Source organism: Carettochelys insculpta, chromosome 23 (genome assembly GCF_033958435.1).
Source record: "Carettochelys insculpta isolate YL-2023 chromosome 23, ASM3395843v1, whole genome shotgun sequence".
NCBI lineage: Eukaryota > Metazoa > Chordata > Testudines > Carettochelyidae > Carettochelys > Carettochelys insculpta.
The window spans coordinates 7,199,159-7,225,476 of NC_134159.1; the positions used below are offsets into that span (position 1 = coordinate 7,199,159).

A 26,318-nucleotide genomic window follows, 5' to 3' on the forward strand; every position below is an offset into this window, starting at 1 on the left:
AGCCACATAAAAAGTCTGTGGCTTCCAGGACTGGAAACCATGACTTCATCGTTTCTGTTCTTATGCTCAATCTGTTAGGCCTGCCAATTTGCTTGCAGTTCTTACTAATGGCAAGGTTTATTTTTTGTTTTCTTTGGTAATACCAGTGTACTTGAGAATTGCATTCATAGATGATGGATCATCCAGATTTCTTCAGTAAGTTATTTGGACCAGGGCTCTTACTTAAGTATTTGTATAGCATCTTTTACAGTCAGGCTGTCATCCTAATTGGGGGCTCTTGAGAAGCATGTCAGTAAACTGAGTTGCCTCCCCCTGAAAAGAGAAATAACTGAAGTTCAGAGAGACATAAAACAAAGACTGCTTGCTTAGCTTTCTGAAGTGCTACAGACTTTACCATTTTGCTACTAGCATGATGGGATGATGATGAGTCCAAAGAGTGAAAAGCAAATAATCAAAAAAAACCAGGGTAGACAGAAAAATGACAATGGTTTGGCTTTTCCCATCAATGTGTTTCTGTTCCCATTTTTTGGTAGGTCGTAGCTTTGCCATTGTGGTTACCTAAACCTATAAGTCCAGGTGCAGGACGAGAGTTGCAAAGACTTTCTTACCTTGGAGCTTTCTTCAGTCTCTCAGTCTTTGCTGAAGATGATGTAAGTACTATGTGTGGCTGTTTGCAGTCTCTCATCTGGAAATGAACCCAAAAGATTGGTTTGTACTCCTTGCAAATTTTTTTTTCTTTCAGACTAAAGTGGTTGAAAAATATTTCTCAGGGCCTGCCATTACTCTTGAAAACACACGAGTGGTTAGCCAGTCTTTGCAGCATTACTTGGAATCTGCAAGGGTAAGTGTCCTGATACTTAAGTGCTGCCAGGGAGTTTTTTGTTTTTAATTTTTCCATAACATTGGGAAAGAATGTTTTATAAAATATAGGCCATCTACTAAACAATAAATTAGCTAAGGCTGTGTCTACAGTACAGCATAAAGTAAATTTTAAGGCACTTAGCTTGATTTTGCAACATGACTATCTTCACTGCAAAAATCATAAGGTCGATTTTAAGAGGCGATGAAGTCAGCTTTCTTGCCCTGACCCTCTGAGTGGCATAACACCATGTTGAAATAAAAGGTAAAATTAATGCTAGTGTGGAAACAGCATTACTTTAAATTGATTTTATTGGCCTTCAGAGGTATCCCACAGTGCCTTGGATGCGTCCATTCTGGCTGCTTTCACCTCCCTTGCTCTCCAGGTGTGCAGGAAGTAGGAGACAGGATGCTGGGCAATTTGAATTCATTTTCTTTGTGGCCAACATGGCAATCACACCTAGTCATGAAAAAGAGCTCCAGCATGGAGCCATCAAGAGAACCAGGTTCTTGGATGGCAGGCTAGCCCCTGCCACACCACACCATGTCATGGCTGGGCTGTGGGGACCCTGCTTGCAGAGAGCAGCATGTCCTATCCTGTGCGGGGTGGAGGCTTCTCCCCTGCACAGGATTTAGCAGGAGAGACTGGGAAACTTCTTTTCTGTGCTTCACATTTGTATGGTCTCCTCGCCTCACGTTGGAGAGGTCAGTGCAATGACCTCCCCAGAGTGTTCCTCTCTTCTATGTGGTGACGACTCACAGATGTCTTTTTCTCAACTTCAAACCTGGCTCGTTCAGCCAGAGACACTACTACTTTTGCATTGTATCTTCTTTCTTGTGAATAATATGAAGTCTTTCCCTAGTCACATGGAGCCATTTTGTTCCACATGGGTGTCATGGGATTCAGCTTCTGAAGCCCACCTGTTTGGTGTGTGTTCACCAGGGCAAAATTAGTTGAGCAACCTGGTGACGTGGTACAGTCAACTGGGTGCTCTCAGAACACATTTGATATGGTTATTTTTTTAAAGTCTCTGTTCTTTAATTGCTTTAAAAATAAAGTACAGTCCCAGCAGTGACCGCTTAGAAATGTAATCTTTACATGGTGGCTGCTGCTCCTTATAAATGTGAAGTGGAGAAAACTAGTTGAACAACCTGTTGAAGTTGTTCAGTCAGCTGGGTGCTCTCAGAACACATCTGGTAATGTGGACGACTCAAACAATTTCATTGGGGAAAGATACTTCTCAAATATGGCCATTTATTTTCAGCATGAGGGGAATGAGGACAATGCAGTCTGGGGAGATAACATCACACACCCACCACCACTTGTGGGGCATTTTTTTCCCCCATAACACACCAGCAAAAAAACCCAGAATGCCATGGGCTTGAGGGAAGTGTGGGGATAAATTCCCACAATGCACTGCTGCAGCAGTCTAACTTTGGTGATTTAGTGGAGACTTACTAAGTCAGCTTTATGGGCAAGTGCAGACTCTCAACTCCTGACTCTAAAATCAAGTGTTACGAAGTTGACAAAGTCAACTTTATTTCGTAGACATAGCCTAAGAAAGGGAGGAAACCCAGCAAGAGCAGTTTAACCAGAGAGCCACAAAATAGGAGATCTTTATGTAAGCCTTCTACCCAATTATTGGGAGTATTACCACAAACTACTGATTATTTCAAATTTCCATTTCAGCTCTTGCAAATGGATGAGTAAAGAAGATAGTTCTGTAGTGCAGGGGTTGGCAGTAATTTTTGATTGGAGGGCCACTCCAAGAATTTGAAAAGTGCTCAAGGGTTGCACTCTTCCATGATATTAATGGAGGACGTGCAGGGTCTGGGATGTTCATTGGATACAAAAGGGAGCTTAGGGTAAGGGACTGAGGTGCAGGAAAGAGTGTGGGTTCTGGAAGGGAGTTTGGGTGGAGGAGTCAGTTGTGACCTGTGGCAGGGGACTGGGATGCAGGAGGGGGTTCAGAGGTTTGGGTTGAGACCGGGAGCAGGTGGGGGTTGTGACTGGGATGCGGGGTCTGGATGCAAGAGGAGGCGCAGAAGGTTAGGGTAATGTGGAGGGAGGGGGCAGGGCCAAGGGTTGGTAGAAGGGAGGCTCTAGGATGCCAGAGGGAGGCTCTAGCTAAGAGACTTTACCTGTGTGGTGCCCAACCAGCAGTCCAGTGGGCAGGCTCTTTCCCTGTTGCAGCCATAGACCTCTCAGAACTGCCATCTGTTTCCTGTAGTTTTCTGCTCTAGATGCTAGAGAGGCAGGAGCAGGAGGTGGGGAGCTTTAAAGGGTTGCTTATGCCCTTCAGCAAAATCTGAGCTCCTGTTGGCCAGAAACTGGAAACCAACCAATGGAAGCTGAGATATTTTGCAAGGGGACAGGAACAATCCTCAAAGCCTCTTGCTCCCTCTCAGACTCTGGATCAGAGAGTTACAGGGAACAAGAAGCTGCTTAAAGCAGTGGCTGGTTGCTCCGTGCATCTGGAGGCTTGATGAGCTGGATCTGGTGAACCCCTGCCTTTGTGCTTATATTGCCATGATTTTTAAGCACTAATCTTTTCTAGATAATACTTTTCTGTAATAGAAATACTTTTCTTATATGGGGTAGCTGTGTTCTTTACAAGACTGCAACACAGTAGTAGAGGCTGCATAATGCTTGGAATATCCACTTGTCTCCATGCTGCTGTTTTCATGATCTTGCTCTCAAGTGATAGAATTTTCACTTTAAATTTCAGCAAGAGCTGTTTAAGATTCTACACAGTATTTTGCTGAATGGTGAAACTCGAGAGGCAGCTCTCAATTACATGGCAGCTGTTGTTGATGCCAACATGAAGAAAGCACAGATGCAGGTAAAGACTCAACTTTCTCCCTCTGACTCATGGATGTGTTTAGTACAAATAGTTCTAGATGGCTGATGCAGTGGTAATTTTAACTGAAGAAAACAGATGTTCTAGGTCCTGGAGCAACCAGGAAATCTAGGTCATTCTTTCAATATTATTTTTCTGTACATTCTTCTTTTCTGAAATGAATCTGTTTTTGCCTTGCTTCCACTTTTTACTGATATGTGCTCTTTCTGGCAGTTTCCACCCACTGGCTGTAATTAAGGCCTATTTTCTGCAGTTAACAAATTGTCCAATATTCGCTCTATTTGTGGCTCTTGCAAATAAGAGTGAGCCAGTTGGTTGGTTAATTTTTGCCTTGGTATAGCCTGGTTGTGAGTCCTAAATGTGTGCAGTTTGAGACATCAGTGTCTTGAAGCCCCCATTTTCCATTGATGCAAACAGTTTTAAACTGTCTTCAGAAATATTGGCTTAAACTTGAAACAAAGAATTACTGGAAAAGTTGCTTGTATGGTAAAATTTAAGACCTGAAGTTTAGCTCCTTAATGAATCCTTCCTGTCACTGGCTGTCCCTGTGCTAAAAAGTTTTGAGGTAGAAGCCTGTTAAAGACCCTTACCTCCTCTTTTTTTCCCCTCCTATGTTATGTGCATTTTGTACTTGCAAGTATGACTCATGTTTGGACAAGCAGCGGAAAGGGAAACACTTAATAAGTCAGCTGTTTACATTCTAGTTAGCCCTAGAGATCCTGATGCTACTTTTGATTTAACCAAGCATTGTGCACAAGCAATGGCTACTGGAATCCATGGTCTGTTGCCTGCTGCTTTCTTATAAGCTGGCATCTTCAAGCATTCACTTTCTGTTCCTTGTCTTGCAGACTGATGATCGGATGGTGTCTACAGATGGTTTTATGCTTAACTTCCTCTGGGTGCTGCAGCAGCTAAGCACGAAGATAAAGCTAGAAACAGTTGATCCCAGCTATATATTCCATCCCAGGTGTCGCATCACTGTCCCAATGGATGAGGCAAGAGTGAAAGCAACAATGGAAGACGTGACAGTCTGGATGGCTGAGCTCTGTGAGTACAGAACATGCATTTTCTGCCTTCAGTCTCTGTCCTTCCTTTTGGTATTTGGAATGCCACAACATTTTCAGCACTATAAATGTTTTCCTGGGGACTTCATTTTGCTTTTTTGGCTTGTTTTAACACTGCATGAGAAGCATGAGTTACTGAAAGTCTGAGCACTAATTCAGGTAGCTTTTTTCTCCAGGTGTGCTGGAAGTAGGAAACAGGAAGCCCTGCAATTTGAGTTCATTTTCTTTCTGGACAGCGTGGTGATCGGGTGGTCCCCTCCTTCATGCTATGCTGTTCTTTTTGTAGACAGGGATCAATCTCCATGTTCTGAACCGAAATTCCCAACAGAATGCTTCTTCCTAACTCTGCATGCCCATCACCTCTCCATCCTGCCAAGCTGCCGCCGCTATATCCGTAGACTGCGGGCCATCAGAGAGCTCAACAGGTTAGAAGTTGTGTTAATTACCTAGCATGTGTTCCACAGTTTTCCCTGCCAGCTTGAATTGTAGGTGCTTTCATATCAATAATTGTTTTTCACCTTGATGGAAATGAAAACTACAACTTAAGTAAATACATGGTATGGCGTATTGGGGGATTCTATCATCTGCTCAGTCAGCTGTTTTGAGTTGATACACAGAGTTTTTGTCTCCAGTTTCTGTTTGTGCTGCTGTACATTGGCTTCCAACAATAATGGGGGAAAGGGTGTTGGTTTTTATATAGGATCTCAAATTCTGTGGGTAGTGCTAGAGAGCACTGGATAGTTGTTTGAAAGTATGCGAAGGTGCACAGAATTGCACTGTTTTATAACAGTCCACCTTTGTGAATAATCAGTGATATGATGTGAGATCTTAGTGCTTTAAGCCTTTGGCATTGCTCTGGGGGCATGTGCACACATCTCTGATGTGCAGGTCATTGTAACAGTTGCTTGACAAGCAGCATATCTTCTCTGTCTGTGTTGTTGTATATCCTCATGCAGAACAGATGTTTGTCTGGTTCTGATGTCTACTGTGGTGTTCATGGATATCAAATGATCTCCTTCATTTTATAAAAGCTTCCAGAGTGAATTCTAAGGTTCCTCATATGTAATTCAACTACTGGTTTGTCATTTCAAAAAAAGTTTTGGCCCTGACACACAGGTATATGTTTTTCCCATCTCCTTGATATGAATCCAAATAAAATTTTATATCTGTTAGATCTTTAAACCTTCAAGGAAACTTCTCAGTTAAAAAACAGCAGATTGCACAGCATCAGTGTTTTCACTGTTTATCATTGCATTCACTTAGTAAAAGTCCCTTGACATTAAGGTGGCAGGCTTATTGGAGGGTTTTTAAATTTATTTATAGTGTAGACATACAAAGGGCTAGGTAAACTCTGGGTCTCTGTGTGTGAACAGTCGGCACGCATTTTACACAAAAAAGTATTTTCAGGTAAACAGGCCCTGGATTTTAAAAAGGAGTCACTCCTCTTGTTCCTTATATGGAATATAGTATTGTTGGTCATGAGTGACTTCCGTGCATGCTCAGCCCTTAACAGGTACTGGTAAGCCCTTTGTGAAAATGAGGCCATATATTTTGATGTTCTTAATGAAAGAATTAAGTTCAGTTAGTGATCTGCAGTAGATGGAGGCTAGGGTGTGGAGACTGACTAGTTTACATCCAGAGGAGATAGGAAATAGAAACATAATAGTGCAGAACATAAAATCTAAAGTACATTAAGATTCGAACAATATAAACAAAATATAAGTGAGTTGCTACTTTTTAAAGGAAACAGGTCCAGATCACTGCTCCTTGGAAGCTGAGGGCTTAGGTGGCCACCCAGGAGAGATCCAGATGCCACCCTGACTGATTAGCAGAGCACCCACAGTTGGCAGCATGTATTTTTATGGGCGGTTCACATCTGCACATGCCTTGGATTCACATAACAAAATTTATTCTACCCAGGGGTGGAAAAAATTACAGGGAACACTAGTCCAGATGTTGATACTTGAATAGCTTGACATGGACAGTTGGGTGACATTAGTCATTCCACTTAACATCTATCCCGTGATAGTTCTAGATTGACTATGACCATTGTGAAGGGGGCACAACCCAGTCTTTGAATTACATTGGCAAGGAGTGCATGAGCAGCTTTCCCATGGCTTGTGCTCCTTGCCTGTGGGCTTACATTGTAATGGGGTTGTGCCTGGTGGTAGAAGAGAAGAAAGGGGGCTGCTAAGAGAAATTTTTTCTAGAAGGTAGTGCTGGGAGTGCATTTGTATCTGTCCTACAAAGAAAAGGAAGGTATTTTGAACCGTTCCTGACAACAATTTCCAATTTTCTTCTAGCAGCTTCTCCATCTTCTTTCTGCTCTTTGGGGAGGGAATAAGATGCAGGATTACTGTCTTTAATGACATGATTTTAACTCTCTGCTTTTTATAGAGATTGTGAATTTCATACAAACTAAGTACTTGAAATGCAGTGATAAAACGAAGACTATCTGGAGGGGAAATCCTTTCCGTACCTCATTCCTGCCCAATAATAATTTTGCTGTGTCTTTTCTTTGCTGAATGTCTTGATCAATTGTGTATCTGAGCATTTAGCCCTGAAGGTTTTTGTCTTTCCTTTCAAAAGATGCGAAGAGTAACTTGCTGTCCTGGTGAATTTGAGGCATAGTTTCTATAAAGATGAATAATTTTTGTAATCTCATATTTCTTTCGTGGCAAATTTCTTTCCTTTTGTCATTTGAAATCATATAAACGTTTTACCTGCTGTATGCACATGTTCCCTCTACTATTGTCACCAGTGATTTGTGTGGTTTACAGGACTGTGGAAGACCTGAAAAACAATGAAAGTCAATGGAAGGAGTCTCCTCTAGCTACCAGACATAGAGAAATGCTGAAACGCTGTAAAACACAACTTAAGGTTTGTAACTAGTTAAGATTACAAGTCCAGTCAATCACTTTGAGGCTGGGAGTGGTGGGCTAGTAACCATAATTTCACAGATGTTTGAAAATGTCTTAGGTGTATAGAAAGCTTGTTGACAGCACATTAGTGGAGAATACTCTGTTGACGTGAGAATGCCATGTAATATGCACAGTATAATACAGGATGAAATGCTTAACACGTGCTTAGCAATTTTAAATAAAAGCAGATTGTAAAAATCAGTCCTTGCAACGCACTTTGGGGGAATGAAGGTGTTGCTGTTTGTATTTCTCAGATGAAGAAATAGTGTCAAAGAATGTGAGTGATTTGCTTATGGTAGGTGGGCTCATGGAATTTCTTTCTAAACTAGGTTTAGAACTCCAGAGTTCCTATGTCCTCCACTTTCTTCAAAGTGGATTCAGTGGAATCCTTCATTGAGACTTTAAATATTCTGTTTAATTATTACAACTATAAATTGTTTGGAACATCCTACCCTGTGCCATGTAGACCGCTTTCTCAAACAATTTCCCAGCTCTGCTAAATTCTTAACTTTCCCATTCTTAATGTTGAATAGTAACAGAGAGAAAGCTGTGCTAGTCTATATACTATCAAAACAAAAAAGCACTCAAATAGCACTTTAAAGACTAACAAAATAATTTATTAGGTGAGCTTTTGTGGGACAGACCCACTTCTTCAGACGATAGCCAGACCAGAACAGACTCAATATTTGAGGCACAGAGAACCAAAAACAGTAATCAAGGTGGACAATTCAGGAAAAAAAATGTTGGCTGACAGGTTTGTGGATCAGGAGTGTTTTTGATGTCTGTTTTGTGCCCATTAACTGGGCACAGGTTGTGGAGACAGACTAGGGTATGGAGACAATTAACTGGGCACAAAACAGACATCAAAACACTCCTGATCCACAAACCTGTTAGCCGGCATTTTAGTGGAGTGGGCCATTCTGTTAATGACCTAAGAGTCTGCGTCTTACTGAAGAGGAATTTTCACAAAACTCTTGAAAGAGAGGCTGCTGAACTTTTTTTTATCTTCAAATTCGACACATTAACACATGGTTTGAACTGGGATGGGAATTTTCTGGGTCACTATGGGGCTTGTTTGCATACTTGGCTTAATCTAATTCTTGAATTCCCCCCGCCGCCTTCTGCTCTCTACTCTCTGATTTCCTCACCTTGATATTTTTTTTCTGAATTGTCCACCTTGATTACTGTTTTTGGTTCTCTGTGCTTTAAATATTGAGTCTCTTCTGGTATGGCTACATCTGAAGAAGTGGGTCTGTCCCACAAAACCTCACCTAATAAATTATTTTGTTAGTCTTTAAAGTGCTACTTGAGTGCTTTTTTATTCTTGATGTTGTTGGAGAATTTGCTCCTTGACTTCAAGTTAGTGAAGGTTTTGACCTACTGACTGTAGCTGAATTGTACTTATCTGTCCTTGTTGATGTATAGGGGGATTTTAAGAGACCTGTTCTTTGGCGAATGATAAAATATTTTGTGTGGAGGGAGGGGCATAAATGTCTTAATAGTTGGGAGTGTTGAATAGAATGGTTTGGATGGATTTGACCTTTATACTGTGTTTCTTGTGTCTTGCCCTTGATTAGCCTTTTGTGTACTTCTTCTCCTCCTCCTGCAGAAACTGGTACGGTGCAAAGCTTGTGCAGATGCTGGCTTGTTAGATGAAAGCTTTCTGAGGAGGTGTCTGAATTTTTATGGCATGGTAATTCAGCTGTTGCTTCGAATCCTCGACCCTGCATACCCCAAGTGAGTTTCAGGGCTGTGTGTGTAAATTGCTATCTGTAATATCTGATACTAGCTCTCTCTACCTCACCATTACCATCTAGAGGAACTCCTAAATCTTTGACTGCCTCATGTCAATGAATTACTCTTCTTAGACTCTGTCTGATAGATGTAGTAACTTCAGAAGTGCTGACATTGGATTTTAAAATTTATGAAGTATTTATGAGGATATCTGTTAAAGGCCATTTGGCAGTTCTTTTGTAAAATGCAGAAGATATTACTTAGCCCTGATATTCCACTATCCTCCTTTTAACCTGGTCACTGTCTTTTCTATTCAACAGCATAATACTGCCTTTAAATCCTGATGTTCCGAAGGTGTTTGCAGCATTGCCTGAGTTTTATGTGGAAGATGTTGCTGAATTTTTATTTTTTATTGTACAGTAAGTAGTCCTGTTCGAGGTAAACTATCATGCTTCCCATTCATACATTCTAGATGGTGTTCTTGTAATTGTCTGTGGGCTCCCTTCTCTGAGAAACAGTCAGGACTCTGAGGTAAGTGCATTCCAGTCCAGTGGGGGAGACTAATAAGAAAACGTTCAGCAATTTCTCTGGAGGGAAAAAAGGCAGAAAAAGAAGGAGCGAACTGCAGTGAATATCAGCTGCCTAGGTATTCGAGCTCCCCCAGTGTGCATGTCTGAGAGGGGTAGCTCCAGAGTTGGCTTCAGTTATGTGGTTTTTGGTCTTTTTCTAATCTTTAATTTTTTTCTTACTTTTGAGAATCTCTGTCCCTCCTTCCAGCTCACTGGAAGGCTGCATGCTGCTTGGGCAGGTGGGCTAAGCCCCTATTGTGGACTCTGTAGTGTTGGGTTGATTTGCCATTGAACAAAGTGTGCACTGTCTGAGCCAAGAAGAGAAGCTTGTGGCAGGCTGTTTTGTACAGCCCTCCAAGTATGAGCTGCTTTTGTTGCTGACGGCATTTGGAGTTGTAGCAGAAAGAGGAATGGGGCTGTCTACTTGGCATTCAAAGGGACAATTACTGATTTACCCAAGGGCATAAGAGCAGTTTTGCAGTGGAGATTCTTATTTCAGGCCTGCCCCAGTCTCCTGTGCTACTTACATCTCTCTTAGAAAGTGACTAGAGTTCACCAGAGACTGTGCCCTCTAGGATGGGAGATGCTTTCCTAGCCTATTAAAAATGGAATGGAGTGCCATATGGTCTTAAAGACAATTTCTCTTACATATCACAAGAAGGTCTTGGGTATGATCCATCTCTGGAACAGCATTAAAGATAAGAAATTACACAATTATAAACAAATGCCCTTTAATCTGTGGATTTGTCAGGGTCACATTAACTTTTATTTTACCTCGTTAAAGCTGAATATGGCTGTTCCCTCAGAGTGGCGAGTCCATTGATGAGCACAGAATTCAGGAGATCTGAGTCATTTTCTTTCTTCATTCCCATTCCAGTTTCTCTCAGTGCTCCAAAAAGAGAGAGGAAGTGTCATTTAAAGTGACAATTCAGAGTAGGGTTGACTCCAAATGAAAGCAACAACCAGTCACGCCTGGGCTTCAAACGTGGTCCCATAGAACTACTGCCAGCAAGATTGCCTAATGTAACTTAAGCAGAATATTATTTCCATATTGCCTTCTGCTCTTGCTAGTGGTAACAAGTAGCCTGACTTGAGGTGCCTAAGTATGTAGTTGAATCCTTTACAGGTTTTTCTTCTTCTCCCCTCTTTCCACTCCCCCGACCTGTCTTCAGATACTCCCCCCAGGTGCTTTATGAGCCATGCACTCAGGACATCGTGATGTTCCTTGTTGTGATGCTGTGCAACCAGAATTACATTCGAAATCCATATCTAGTAGCGAAGCTGGTGGAGGTGATGTTCATGACAAACCCAGCTGTTCAGCCACGGACACAGAAGTTCTTTGAAATGATAGAGAATCATCCTCTCTCTACTAAATTGCTAGTCCCCTCACTGATGAAGTTTTATACAGGTAAGTTGTTGTGTTTTGCATAATGGGTGGTGAAGGCTTTGTAAGGCAGGAGGCTCTTTTAGCCTGCTTAGGCTCTTAAAAGAAATAAGTGAAGGTTTTGAAACCTAGTCTAGATGATGCCTTGTTGTGTTGCTTTCTGGCAGTCTTTGTGTAGGTAAGTGTGGTATTGTAGCCTGACACTACCAGTGGCAGTGGCAATTAGATTCCAAATCAGGAAAGAGCTTTTCTGGGGATTTTGGAGCTGAAATTTTTTTGTGCATGAGCTTGTATGTATCCCAGTAGCTATGTAAACTTTGGATTGTTTTTAAGCGCTCTTCCTCTGGGACGTTATCAAGTCATTTTCAGTCCACTCTCATGTTCCATCTTGCCTCATTGCCTTTTGCTTTTCGAACATATGTCCTAGGGATCTAGTGAGTCTAGGTGGCCTTTCAGCTATTTCAGCTTCAGATCTACCATAATCTGCCAGCTTTATTGCACTGTGGAGCATAGAGCTATAGTACATAAAGCAATTGAATAGAGCAGAATAGGAGTAGTCCTACACACAAATGCTACTTTTCTTTTGCTTAAAAAAATAATCAAAAAGCCTACAGTAACACAGTGTGCTGGTATTTTAAATGTACAATAGCTAATTCATGCGAGTATTCTAGCTTCACCTTTTTCTAGCTTCCTTTCTTCTTGTTTTATTTCATTACTAGCAGATCATAGAATCATAGAAGAGTAGGACTGGAAGGGACCTCGAGAGGCCATCAAGTCCAGCCCCCTGCCATGGCATTTTCTAGACCATCCCTGAAAGCTATCTGTCCAACCTCTTCTTAAATAGCTCCAGTGATGGAGATTCTACCACCTCCCTTGGCAATTAGTTCCAGTGTTTGATCGCCCTGACAGTTAGGAACTTTTTCCTAATGTCCAACCTGAACCTCCCCTGCTGCAATTTCAGTCCATTGCCTCTTGTTCTATCCTCAGAGGCAAGGAAGAACAAGTTCCCTCCCTCTGCCTTATGACACCCTTTTAAATGCCTGAAAACTGCTATCATGTCCCCCCTCAATCTTCTCTTTTCCAAACTAAACAAGCCCAGTTCTTTCAGCCTTTCTTCATAGGTCATGTTCTCTAGACCTTTGATCATTCTCGTTGCTCTCGTCTGGACCCTCTCCAGTTTCTCCACATCCTTCCTGAACTGCGGTGCCCAGAACTGGACACAATACTCCAGCTGAGGCCTAACCAGCGCAGAGTAGAGCGGGAGAATGACTTGTTCATGACACACCTGTTAATGCATCCTAGAATCATGTTTGCCTTTTTTGCAACAGCATCACACTGTTGACTCATATTTAGCTTGTGGTCCACTATAACCCCCAGATCCCTTTCTGCTGTACTCATTCCTAGGCAGTCCTTTCCCATTCTGTATGTGTGACACTGATTATTTCTTCCTAAGTGGAGCACTTTGCATGTACTCAGTGTTGCTCAAATCCTTAACTCAATTTTAAAAAAACAGATGAAAACGGACATGCTTTATTTAACTGATTTGTATTTTTCAAAAATTAAGGAAAAAACAAGCACAGAGGGTTGGTGTGTGTGGGAAAGGCAGGAGGCCTGAAGCTGATTGCCATTCCCTTTCCTGTCCTTGTCAGGGAGCAAGATCAAAGTGCACAGCTTGCGTGCACCCTACCCTCCCTAGCCAGAGGGAGAGAAGTGCAGCAGACATTTACCTTACTTCCTGACAATGATGAAGGGAAACAGCAGGCAACATCCCCGTATGAGTCCGGAGGCAGGGGGTTTAGGGCCCCCCCACTTTCCTAAAGGGCACTTGGAGGGGGGAGGCTCAGGGTTCAGGCAGTCCTGGCTGGGGTTCACCCTCAGCCTGCCCACTCCTTTCGTCTGACTGGCTGCCCACTGCTTTGTGCAGCAGCCTATAGCAGAGCCCTGTTTGGCTGGGATAACAGGAGAGGGATCGCTGTTCTGTTCACTCCCTCTGGGGCATCTGGTATTGGCCACTGTGGGAAGACAGGATACTGGGCTAGATGGACGTTTGGTCTGACCCAGGATGGCCATTCTTATGTTTTGTTTGATGAGAAGTAATCCCATTCTAGGCACATCTCATTTTCCTGGCACAACCAAACCCTTGCCTTGCTTAAGTTACAATAAGTGGAAGCCATATACCGAATATGGTGGTCCTAGCCCTTACTGTTTAGGAGGAGTTCTTGATCAAACGACAGATGCACTCTTTAAAAGGTATGGTAGATTTTGGCTACATCCTGCTGCCCTATTCCATAACAACATGACTGTGGCTTTTTTACAGTGTCACTCTGGGATGGGCACCGCAGCAGACTCTGTATAGTGTAATCTCCAGGCAATTGCAGTTATAAGCTACGTATCACAGCAACGTCTATGGTAGAGAAAGCTTTCAAAAGAAGCTCTGGAAGAGCTTCTTTCGAAAGTGTGTGTCCACACACAAAAAAGTGGACCAAAGGAGTGATCTGCTCTTTTGAAAGAGAGCGTCCACATAGTCCCCGACTCTTTCAGAAGAATGGGCATGGGATTGAAAAATCAGGTGCCAAGAGGACTGCTCTTTTGAAAGAAGAGCTCTGAGGAGCATCTACACAAGTTTTCTTTCAAAAGAATGCACTCTTGCTGAAATGGGAAAGGAAGAGGAATTTTGAAAGGAACTCCGTGTTCTTTCAATTTTATTTAGAAAAAAACACTTTTTGCATGTAGATGCTCTGCAGGATCTTTTGAAAGAGCTGCCTTCTTTTGAAAAATCTTTTGAAAGAAGTTGCTAGAGTAGACACAGCCCACATGTTTTTAGCCATTAATAACCATATTATTTGCCCTGAGAAAAATCAACCTAAACAAAAAACCCAAGTAAATTAAATAAAATCTAAAACATCAAAACTAAAAGGACTACCCCAAAAAGGGGTGAAAAACCAGACACTTCTGGAGGTACACCAGAGAGTTCATTATTGCTATTGATTTTACATGCAAAGTGGTCAGATGCTGTGATGATAAGCTGAAATATTCAATGATGAGAGACTTGGATATTCTTAAATCACAGTACTCCCCATCTGAAAGGGGACTGAGTTAGAAGTGATGTTGAAACAACTGAATTTCTGGGTTTTCTTGGGGCAGGTGATTAAAATATTCAACGTAATAAAGTAGTGGATTTTTTTGTGTTCAGTTTTTTTAAGGATCTCTGTATTCACTTGAGTTATTTACCTTTAGCACCTCAAACACTGGCGGATCCAAACAATGTGGCTTTTTTTAACATGGAATGAAAGTAGTATGTAAGATGTTCTCCGCCAAAGATGCTGCATCATGAGACTCGCTTACCTTTGAAGGGGGGGGGGTTGATTCTGAGAAATACGGTGATTTATGCCTTAAAATAGGGATCAAAGTGGAATTTTACAAATATATATGCTTTAGATTCAATATTTTGCAGCTTTCACCTGTGCCTGATTAGCTAGGTTGTGGGTGATTCTGATATATGGGTGCCTTATAATTAGTACAGCATACTGGAGGGATATTTTGATGATGGGGTTTCTAGTTTTAATACTGGGGTCTTCTACTTTCTTCTCAGATGTTGAGCATACTGGAGCCACCAGCGAGTTCTATGACAAATTTACAATCCGCTATCATATCAGCACCATTTTCAAAAGCCTTTGGCAAAATATAGCTCATCATGGCACGTTCATGGAAGAGTTCAAGTGAGTAAACTGTGAATGCTACAGATAACATCAGACACTCACTTTGGATTTCTGAAGTGTGAAGGATCACTAGAATAAGAATCTGAGGCTGATCCCTCCAAAGAGGATATGTAGCCAAACAGCCAGACTACTCAAAGGCTGGATCTACAGTTGCTGCAGAAGATTGAACACTTTATGTTTAATCTTCTGGGGTACCGTTTTGCGCATGTGAAAAACAGCACATTCCAGGCTGAATGTTGACCCTGGAACTTCTTTTGAGTGGCATGATATTAAGGAAGGTCAATGGGAGGAGTGCTCCCATCGACCTTCTGCTGTGAAGACAGGCACAGAAGTTGATGACTGCAAAGTCGATTTTTGGTACGCAGTTGGCATACCAAAAATTGCATAGCAGCCTCTACCTTCCAGGTAAGTGTAGACACAGCCAAAGATATTTAGCTTCAGAACATGAGAAAAATGTACCAGGCCTGGAGTTGCAAGAGAGAGACTCCACCAAGTCTTTTTTTTTTTTTTTTTTTTTTTAAACGAAGCGTGCCTCCCTATGCGGCTGTACATACTGCTAGCTTCTCTGCTGTGTTGGAGGGATAGGGGGCACATCTTCACTCTGTCCCTGCCTTGGACATGTTGTGCCAAAACGTACTGTAGAAAATGCTTTTCCTTTAGTCTCTGTCAGCTACTACTATATGTTTCTTCTGAATATTTTCCTGAGCTCCTGGTGGTGGTCCCAGTTGAGAACTGCTGTTTATGTTTCTGACCATACTTAGTTTCATTTCTAGTTAATGTCTGTATTGTTATAGTCAGGATGTGCAGAGACAAGGTTTATCCCTTTCATCCTTCTACTTCATGTACTGGTCTGTCCCAGATTCCATTTCCAGACCCTGGGGATGTTTATTTGTCGCTCCCCTGTGAGTTTGTAGATATTTGGCAATTTTTTTTGTCACTGGCCAACAAGAATTGCTTTATGCGGTGAAGAGGGATTTTCCCTGCTCCTGTTGTGCTCTTGTTTGGGCTCTCTTGCTCTTTCTTTGCCATTACTGTCAGGAAGCAGGATGGTGCTGCTTTTCAATAAGTCCTACTTTATTTATTGTTAGGCCTTACCTCTACAACCATTCTGAGCATAGAGGAATATAGGATGTATGTAGTCTCTGGACTCTTGATTCACCTGGCCTGTCAAGTGAGGGAATTAATTATTCAAATTGTGATAAGAAGAGGGAATGTTACTGGTGCTCCTAATTGAGAGAGACATTCTGGACTGGATGCTCCTGCTGTATTGTGCAGTGATAAATGCATTTCAATGTTCTCCAGTTCTGGGAAGCAGTTTGTTCGTTATATCAACATGCTGATAAATGATACAACTTTTTTGCTGGACGAGAGTCTGGAGTCCCTGAAACGTATCCATGAAGTTCAGGAGGAGATGAAAAACAAAGAACAGTGGGATCTGCTGCCTAGGGTGAGCATTTTTTTTTTCTCCTTTTCTATGTTAAACTTTCTTTGGGTAAGGTTAGAACCAAATTGCCTCTGGGGACAGCGCTGTTTGCTTCAAAGTCATTTCTGGCATTACTTCCTGAAAGAGAACCCAAGATACAGAGCTACATCAGAATTGGCATTTGTGGGAGGGTGTACAAGGCTTTTAAGAGGTTGTGTAGTTAAAATGCTAAATGGAGAAATGGAGTCTGCATTCTGAAAGATGCCCACCAGCGAAGTTCACTTCAGAGAACTGTCTCAATAAAGAGCTTTTGTTCTCCTAATGTATGGAGCTTGAAGCAGGCTTCGGCATGAAAAGAAAGAGAATAAATTCCAGGATTTGCTGTCGTCATACAATAATTGTATGCATTCACCCACCAATGTTGGATATTTTTATGTTGATGTTATTGATTTCAAAATAGTTTGAAATCAAAAAGCTAAATAAAAGAGCAAGATGCATTTTGCTGAGTTCTTTTCAGATGAGAGAGATCTAAATTCTGTGTTCTCCCTACAATGTTACTTCCTCCTCTTAATACAGATAAGCTTTAGCTGCCCTAAAACTTGTGCACACCAGGAATGTGGACAGCTGGCTCAAATAGAACACATGAGCACAAATCTTGGAAGTGGATAGTCCTTACAGTGCAAACAGGTGGCAAAAAATAGAACATGTAGGTAGCTGGCTTATTCTCTTCTGAAATAGTCTTGGATAAACTTAAAATATATTGTGATAGTAAGTGACTATATGCCGTTGTCTTGGAATTCACTTACTATACAGTGAAGAAAATTTTCTGCCCAGCTGTAATCTTTGGTGCTTAGGTAGCTGAACACGTGTGAAGGAGATTGAAGTTTCACTCAGTACTTATAATGGATTATCCAGTTGCAGACATGCAGATGCCCATAATGTTTGTCACAGTTGAAGAATACAAACTAATGTGTTAAACAAGATAAATGCCTTCACAAAACGAAAAAGCAGCCCTGTAGCATTTTAAAGACTTAACAAAATAATTTATTAGGTGATGAGCTTTCATGGGACAGACCCACTTCAGATCTGGAAAATTCTGATAAAAGTAAACTGACATGAAGAGGGGAGGGGGAGCAGGAGTAGGATGGGGTTAGATGGGGGGCTGGGGACTGCCAGGCTCAGGGAAGGGGGATGGGGTAAGAGTTGGGGTCTGGCAGTATCTAGCTTTGGGGGAGGGGGGAGGGGCTTCAGGGGCTCGGGCAGTTGGCCCTGGCAGTGTGGGGCTTGGGTGGTGGGTGGGAGGGTGGGGGCGGCAGCTGGCCCTGGTCATGCATGGCTCAGATGGCTTGGGCCAATAGGCATGGGGCTGGCACTGGCAGCGTGGGGCTCAGGCAAGTGGCTGGCCTGTGGCTCGGGCAGGCAGCTGACCCAGGCAGTGCAGGGCTTGGGCAGCTTGTAGGTGGACTGCTGGCCCCAGCAGCGTGGGGCTCGGGTGGGTGGCTTGCGGGACTTGGGCAGCTGTCATGTGGGTGGGTGGCCCCAATAGCACAGGGCTCAGTTGGCTTGGGTAGGTGGCTCTGTCAACACAGCGTTCGGGAGGGCAGGTGGCTGGTGCAGGCAACTCTGGCAGCTGGCCAGCTGGGGCTGCACCAAGCACCCACAAGGGACCAAAAATACCTATTTGTGCTTATTTGTAATTTTAAATAACATTTTTCTATCAAGTTTGTGTTTATTTTAAATTACAGATTGAATTTTTTGTTAAGGGGAGTTGGATGATGCTTAAGAAGAGGTGGGGAGGCGTGAAGGTTTCTCAGACATCAAAAGCAGGGGGGTGTGATGCTGAAAAGGTTAGGAACCACTGCTCTCGAACGTATTCGACAGCATTTTTGTCAAGTCTAGTTTTATTAGATTTGGAGATCATTAATAAGTTGTGACATCGAGCTCATGAGTCATGTTTCAAATACAGAGTAATTGTACCTTTCAGGTGACAAACAGCATGACCTTGACACTTGCAGGGGCTTGCTGCTAATTGTTCAGAGCTGAAATCTGTGCAGTAACTCATCCCTGTAACTCTCTCTGATTTACCTTTGAAAGATGTGTGAATTTTCAAGAACCATTATTTCTTTCCCATAAAAATAATTAAGAAAAAAGTGCATGCAGTTGTGATCAACAAGGTGACTCTTTAAAAACAAACAAACAAACAAACAAACAAAACAAAAAAACCCCAAAAAACAAACAACTTTTTATTTCACAGCTTCGGCTTCCTGCATGTTAGTCAGATTTGCTCTTCTGAAGCCTTTATGACATCTTGATCCTGACAGCACAGGAGAGCCATTATGCAATAGTGTGAGCTGACACATCCATTAGAATCATTCCAATTTTAGTACCTGTGTTTCACGAACAAGCAAGAAAAACCCTGGCCTGACTTTACATCCAACATTGACTCTGCAGTGATGGTATTTGAGGTTGGGGATAAGGTCAGTTCACCCTTTTAACTTTATGTTGAGCAAATTGGATATGAAATGGGTGAGACAGAGTAAACATGGGGCCCCTACAATACCATTCTTACAGTCATTTTTGGAGAGATACAGGAATTTACACTCTTTATTATGTACACTTTTATAGTCCTCTATCACACCAGACATTTGTTGAGGACGTGCTCATGTAGGGGAGCTGGACCTAAATTAAAAGAGCCATGTATTGTTACATCTTGAACCACAGACTATCACTGCTTGCTGCCAAAAGAATATTAGCCTTGTGTATGTTCAGCTATTCCATAGGAAGTTATAAGGAAGCGTAATTGTGGCATATCTATTTTTCTAGGACCAGCAACAGGCTCGGCAGTCTCAGCTTGCTCAGGATGAGCGTGTGTCTCGCTCATATCTTGCCCTGGCAACAGAAACTGTTGATATGTTTCATATCCTTACCAAGCAGGTTCAGAAGCCTTTCCTCAGACCCGTAAGTATAAATCAATTATTCTGCTCATGTTGCTGTTTCCAGCTTCTTTACAGTGCAGGTTGGCTCCTTTTTTTTTTAATGGATAAAATCCTGGAGGTGAGTTGTAATGTTATCTAAATCTAATGTTAAATATACGTGTTGTTGATAGCAATGATGGTGCAATGGAATGCATTTCCTTAGTCCCCAAGCAGTGTTCCCTGTAAGATAAGCACTTGGGTGCGGCCCAGCTGATTAGCAGAGTTCTCACAGCCAGCAGCTTACATTTCTACTTGTGGTGCATGTTCCACATGTCTTGATGCAAAAAAACATTTATTCTGCACATGGGTGGAAAAAACTAGAGGAAACATTATTCCTGAGATAGTAATAGTGATTTTAGACGTGTCCCAGATGGCTTTTATGTTTGGATTATAACAAGCATGTTGCAATGATGTCAAGATTGGATGGTAGGAAGGGTATTTTAGCATCTACCTTTATGTAGACTCTTTTTGTCCTTCCAGCCTGAGAAAAGTCACCATGATTGTTCCAATCTGAAGAGGGAGATAGGCATGTCAAGTTTTCACCTTGTCACTACCAGAAAACCCTCCATGAATGATATTATCTACACTTTTTAAAATCCCTGTTCTTGTGGTAATAGTCAATACCAGTTGCATTGTTTTCTACTTCAAATGCTCAACACTTAACTTTTGAACTTAAGCTTGGGAATAGCAGTGAGGAAAGGGTACTATCTGAAGTCAGTGGCAGTCTTCCTGAAGAGGAGTGTTAGAGCCTGATGCATCTGGCCCTAAGGTGGGGTCTCTTCCCCAGTGCTTCCTATTTTCATTTGTACTTGACTTTGGCTTTTTAGGAACTTGGACCACGATTGGCTGCTATGCTGAACTTTAACCTTCAGCAGTTATGTGGCCCCAAGTGCCGTGACCTGAAAGTTGAAAACCCTGAAAAATATGGGTTTGAACCAAAGAAGCTGTTGGACCAACTGACTGATATTTACCTCCAGTTAGATTGTGCTCGCTTTGCTAAAGCAATTGCTGATGACCAGGTGAGCTACTGAAAGAGATGTGGATATGGTGGTGGCGTGGGCAAAAAGAACTGGAAGAGTTTTGGAGACTCACTCCTGGGATAGCTTTCTCAATACCTGTGCACGCCTCCTTCAAATGAGCTTTTTCAACTTCATTATTCATGTCTGCCTGGGTGCTCTCTGCTCTTTTCCCACAAGTATGTTTGTAAAGTGCTTTGCAAAGCAATAGTGCAATGTAAATAGATGTCCATAAAACATATGTACACTTCACATATACAGAGCATTTTATATAAATTGTTACCTGCATAGCCTCTCTTGTAAAGTAGAAGTAATAGTAGCATCACCACTTTACAGAAGGTAAACCAAGGCACGAGCGATTTTGATCGTACCTGAAGTCAACACAGCCTGTGGCACAACTGGAATTGGAATCTATGTACCTCTTCTTGTAAAACCATTATCTTTCATCTAGAACATATTTCCTTCCAACAATAATCATTAGAATAACACTTCTACACTCATAAAATTCTATTGTGTGTGAGAGAGAAATCACATAGGTGAAATATGGCTCATCTGTCACCTGGGCTCCTTGTCCTGTTTTTGAGAGTAGAAAGGACAAATGTTGGCCTAGAGTTCTGTTTTGTACAAAACCAAGCTTTTCAGAATCCAGAGAACAATAGACATGTTTCCATGGCTACTTAGAATTCTGATGAAAATGGTTTTAAAATAAGGAAATATTGCACTGATGTTTGCATCTCCAAGAAGCAGAACTGTGAAACTAGCTTGATGATTTTTACCCACCAATGGCTAGGCTGAGAAATGCAGGAAATAGACAGCATGGAGAAAAGTAAATTGGATGTTTAAACTTTCTGCATTCTGATGATCTCACATGGTGTCAGTAACATAGGTAAAAAGATGCCTTTTGTTGGCGATCTGTAAATTGACAGTGTCCCTTAAATGCTATTCCAGTTCCCACAACAATATGCTTTGTTATAGTTTGTCTCCACCTTGCTGTTGTGCATTTGAGTTGTAATATCTAGTACAAATGGATTAATGTTGGATGACCTAAAGTAGTCTCTCATGGGAGGTGGGGCAAAGGAGTGTTTAGTGTCTTGGTAATTGACAATGACAGGAAGGAAAATCCAAGACAACACATGATGCTGTAATAAAGATGGGGTAAAACGTATGTTCTAAAATGTTACCAGAGTTTGGCAAAGGTGTTCTAAAGAATTTTGATGGAGCTCTGATTAGCAAATCTTAGCATGTAGTAGAAGAAATTTGAATAGCTTTGCCAGGCCCCAGGCACAGGGCCATAACTGTGTTCTCCTCTGGAGGTTGATGTGGTGTTTGGGTGGGCACACAGTGTCCTGAGCACTGAATACAACGTTTCAGTGGCTTGTATAATACAGATTAGAGAATTACCACTGTGTTCGAAACATTTTAAAATTCCTAAAGAAAAGGTACCAGTAAAGCCCAGTATGATAAATTGTTAGTTGCTTAACTCAGTCTTGTACTGTGTAGTTTAAATATGTGTTTATTAAAAGAGGTGTTTAAAAACTATTCAAATAAACTTTAAAGGGCTTATATCAAAACCCAGCTCCCTGAAGGTAAGCATGAGTGGCTTTATAATCTCCAGAACATAAGCAGTTTACAAGTCTTATATTGCTGTATTCTTAAATTCTGAGTAGGCTGTGAAGCTGTAAAATATGCATTCTGCCTGTGACTGCTGTCACTGCAGTGTTCTAGACGCAGGCTGCTGCTGTTGCTGTGGTGTGGTTCATGGTGCATTGAACTGGCAGGCTCACAGCAAGTACCAGCTCCCTCACTGAGACTTCTTACTAATTTTTGTAGCAGGATTTTTTTTTTTTTTGCTGTTAAGGGACAGAAGAAGAATGAGCTTTCCCAGAACTCTCTTCTCCTCTGTCACAGAGATGAACAAATCATCAGCTTATACCCAATGGCAACTGCACACTAATTTTTAGCTGGTGAATCTGATACTTTTGTTTTCCAATGCATTTGATTGTCATTATCATGCTGATGGGTGAGAGTTGGATAATTTGTGCTTTCTTCCTTGCTTTCTCCATTTCCCCAGTATTGTCCTGATTCCCACATACCAATATTTGCATGGCATGAAATTATACTTGGCTATAATTCTAGCAGTTAATAATTCAGAGAACCCAAATTGTAGGTGGTGTTTCCACCAATGTGCAAATTCAGTTCTGTAAAAAAGATGACTGTCCTAAGCAGTTTTGTCACCATTGCAAGGTAGGTTGGGAAATTTGGGCCCACTGCTATTCCTTCTTATTTGGGAAAGGGGAAAGATCCAACTGCTGATATTAAAGAGTTATTTAGATCGTAATATTTTGGTTACTGTGGGTGTATGAAATAGTTTCATGCCAGTTGAACCTTGCAAAATAGAGGGAGAGTAGTGGAATTAAATTGTTTGGTGTTCACATAATTATGGAGTTCTGAAACTCACTGCATCTGCATCACCTTGTACCATAAACATCTCACCGGCAATGCAGGGTTGGGATGAATTGGAAGGATATCAGAAAGAAAGAATTAGGTGATACTGGGGGGTGATTCAGCAGATGACTCTCTTACCACTGATAATTAAGGTCAGCCTCCATAACACTGATACAACTCCAGTTGGATATAATGCTCTTCATTGCCTGTCGTAGATAGATGTGCAGTGGTGTAGCAGGTGCACCCCACCCCAGAGGTGACTGTTTCAGTGCCCACTGAAGAGATTTCTGTAAACCTCTTGCGTACTTCACATTAGTTTTGAGGCTTAATAGAGCCTTAGATGAAAGATGATATACCTGAGTAATGCTGTCACTTGATAACATTTTCTTCTTCTATTGCTTGTTTGCAGAGGTCCTACAGCAAAGAGCTGTTTGAGGAAGTTATTTCTAAAATGAGGAAGGCTGGAATCAAGTCCACAATAGCAATAGAAAAATTCAAACTGCTGGCAGAGAAAGTGGAGGAAATTGTTGCCAGGAATGCCCGTGCAGAAATAGATTATAGTGATGCTCCAGATGAATTCCGAGGCAGGTTGATTTTTTTTTTAATAACTTTTTTGGGGGGGGGGGGGGCAGTTGCTTAAAGTGCGTGTAAGGTACGTATAATTTAGACTTGTGATTTCGAATGGGAATAGCCTAGGGTTCTATGTAGTCCTGAATTTTCCACTGATTCAGTGAAACAGTTCAGGTTTGAGGGAAGAGAGCAGTTATTCAGCAACCATATTAGCCATACCTAGCCATGTGCTTGTTAAAACCAACTTTGCAAACACAGGTCATAAATCAATACAAGATCCCTGAGAGCCTAATGAAATGCTCAAACTCACACTCAAGAAGCAGGACAAAGTTTAAGGGAATGGCCAGCTCTGTATTAGGGCAGACTTCATCCCAGCAATTCCTCATTTACAGCAGCTGTTGCCCACGTGCATGAGACCTACTCTGATGCTACTGTTAGTTGGCAGGAGATATTTAAGAGACTTGCTTTTCCTCTCTTTGGGGGTACCCTTCATGACTTGAATAATGTATCTGGTTCTCAATGATCCAGAGAGATTCACAGCACACAAGTGACCTAGAGAGACATCGGTAAAGCACTTACTCTTTCGTTAATTACATAAGCTTCATATGTCTCTTCAGATCCACTCATGGACACTCTGATGACCGACCCAGTGAGACTGCCATCTGGAACCATTATGGACAGATCAATCATCCTGCGACACCTGCTAAACTCCTCCACTGACCCCTTCAATCGGCAGATGCTGACAGAAAATATGCTAGAACCAGGTAGCTCTACCTTTGCTGTATTGGTGGAGGGTTGTACCCTGAGGTTTGCCTTAGACTCCTGAAGGACTGTGTCATAGGCTGGCTAGAGCAGCAGTCCTCTTTGCCCTCCCCACATGTAGCACGGGCCCTGAGTCACTCAGGTTTTATTCCTTGCAATCAGTACTTTTTTGTTCCTGTCTTCATTTGAATGACTCCAAAGCTCCCACCACTTAGACTAATGAATCCTTTAATGGTAGTTAAATATTATATTCACTTTGTAGAGAGATCAAGGGAGGCAGAGAGCAATTAAGTGATTTGCCTGAAGCCACATGGCAAATCCATTACCCACACACAAACAGAGCTCAGGGGCTCCCTCTTCATTTTCTGTCCTGACCAAAGGACACCATTTGTCCCATAGTAGTTTCTCAGTTCAGCGTTTCTATAACTTCACAGATTTCACAGTAACCATTTAAATGTTTTTCCTCTCTTCATTCCAAGTGCCAGAATTGAAAGAGCAAATCCAAGCCTGGATGAGAGACAAGCAGAACACTGACCATTAAAAAGTCCCTTGCAGCGCACGCCAAGGCCAAGGAGAAGACCACACCTCGGGTTGCTGTAGTGATGATGGTGCATATAATCCATTAGAAGAGGAAGATTGGATTAGCATTCAGGGTGCCCACCACCACTGACTTGTAGTAGTGACCAGAAGCATGTGGATAAGAAGAAAAGCAGCTTAAATCCTGTACATATATTTAAGTGATAACAGTGGTCAATAGCGCGGAGGACAAATTAGGAAGTTTCTAATGTTGCAAAACAAAGTCCTTCGGTGTGTCACAATTTGGGGTTTTGACAGCTGAATTATTTTAGCAAAAATGAATGGATCAGGGCAGCATCCCTTCAACTTTATTTTTACAACCAGATATTCATTAATTTGATTGTGGTTAGAACCTTGGACACTTTGCTGCTAAAATAACTCCTCCCCTCCTCCACCAACCTGCACTGCTGTCTTATTTTTTTTGTAATGCAAACAAAAACAAAACGTCCCAGTGAAAATAGTCCTTCCCCTGCCCCCGAGGAGAACATATTCTGTGAGATAATTGTGCCTGCAACAAAGTGTTAATCTTGGGATCGTATTTTTATATTATACATATTCGCATATTTGTTTTTTAATTGGTGTTAGATGATGCAAGAATAATAATTTAAAAATTTTTGACACATGGATTTTAAGTTGTTCTCTGAGATGTCCCTTTTCTTTGTGTTAAATAGAATCTTGATGCTCTGGTATTTTTTAAAAGCCTTATGATAGAACATGTTGAAACAGCTGCTACCAAGGAGGTGTTTGGGAATGCCAGGACTTAAAATAAATAAATACTTTTAAAGCCGGAGACATAGTATGTTAAGTGACAGATCTGAGCCGTTAGCTGTCTCCGCAAGGCAGATCCTTTTATTCTTGCAGCTTGTAATTTGGGGTAGGGGTCATTTTTATGTTGCATACCAGTTTGTATCCATGGCTTGGCCTTACCAAAGCAAAAAGGGTGCAGAAAATGTAGAATTACATTTTTAAAAAAAAAACTGGAGGAAAAAAATAAGCCAAAACCACAAAACATTTTTGTATTACTGCCCCCTGCTTATAATACTTGAATTTCCTTTATAAAAAGGATTTGAAACCACCGTGTTTTAAAATTAAGCCTGTAAAAAAAAAAATGTTTGTTTTTGGCTGACAGTGTCCTCTGTCCAGTTCCTGACTCTTGAATTAAAATAAATGGTGATACACAGTCACTAGGAACCTTCTGTGTCTCCCCATCTTTCAGACTTGTTGAAGGAGAGGAAAGGATGGAATGGTTAGGTGTAAATGCCCTAGTTTGCTGCTGGAAATCTTGCTGATAATTGTTTTAGGATTCCAGAGGAAAAGCAATTAGGCATGAAAAGCTTCATGAACATAAATGCAGATTCTTGTGAAGCATTCAAGTGAATGCTATTTTTCTCAGATGCAATAGCCACAGGCCACTTCATTCGTACAGACAGACAAACAGCTG

General features: G+C 41.7%; 1 protein-coding gene across 5 annotated transcripts in view; it reads left to right on the forward strand.

Annotated features, from left to right (window-relative positions):
• UBE4B (ubiquitination factor E4B) overlaps window positions 1-26,058 on the forward strand; it is an 85,656-nt gene extending 59,598 nt beyond the window's left edge. For all 5 annotated transcript variants that reach the window (XM_074975726.1, XM_074975727.1, XM_074975728.1 and 2 more), the window contains 16 exons: window positions 534-650; window positions 743-841; window positions 3,588-3,701; window positions 4,568-4,766; window positions 5,070-5,208; window positions 7,564-7,663; window positions 9,314-9,441; window positions 9,759-9,857; window positions 11,180-11,415; window positions 14,984-15,110; window positions 16,413-16,557; window positions 19,357-19,491; window positions 20,336-20,527; window positions 23,379-23,553; window positions 24,157-24,303; window positions 24,781-26,058. In XM_074975726.1, coding sequence (XP_074831827.1) covers window positions 534-650; window positions 743-841; window positions 3,588-3,701; window positions 4,568-4,766; window positions 5,070-5,208; window positions 7,564-7,663; window positions 9,314-9,441; window positions 9,759-9,857; window positions 11,180-11,415; window positions 14,984-15,110; window positions 16,413-16,557; window positions 19,357-19,491; window positions 20,336-20,527; window positions 23,379-23,553; window positions 24,157-24,303; window positions 24,781-24,842 — 2,214 coding nt within the window. In that variant the 3' untranslated portion in view covers window positions 24,843-26,058. The remainder of the gene's footprint in view (window positions 1-533; window positions 651-742; window positions 842-3,587; window positions 3,702-4,567; window positions 4,767-5,069; window positions 5,209-7,563; window positions 7,664-9,313; window positions 9,442-9,758; window positions 9,858-11,179; window positions 11,416-14,983; window positions 15,111-16,412; window positions 16,558-19,356; window positions 19,492-20,335; window positions 20,528-23,378; window positions 23,554-24,156; window positions 24,304-24,780) is intronic.
• Window positions 26,059-26,318: the final 260 nt, after the last annotated feature.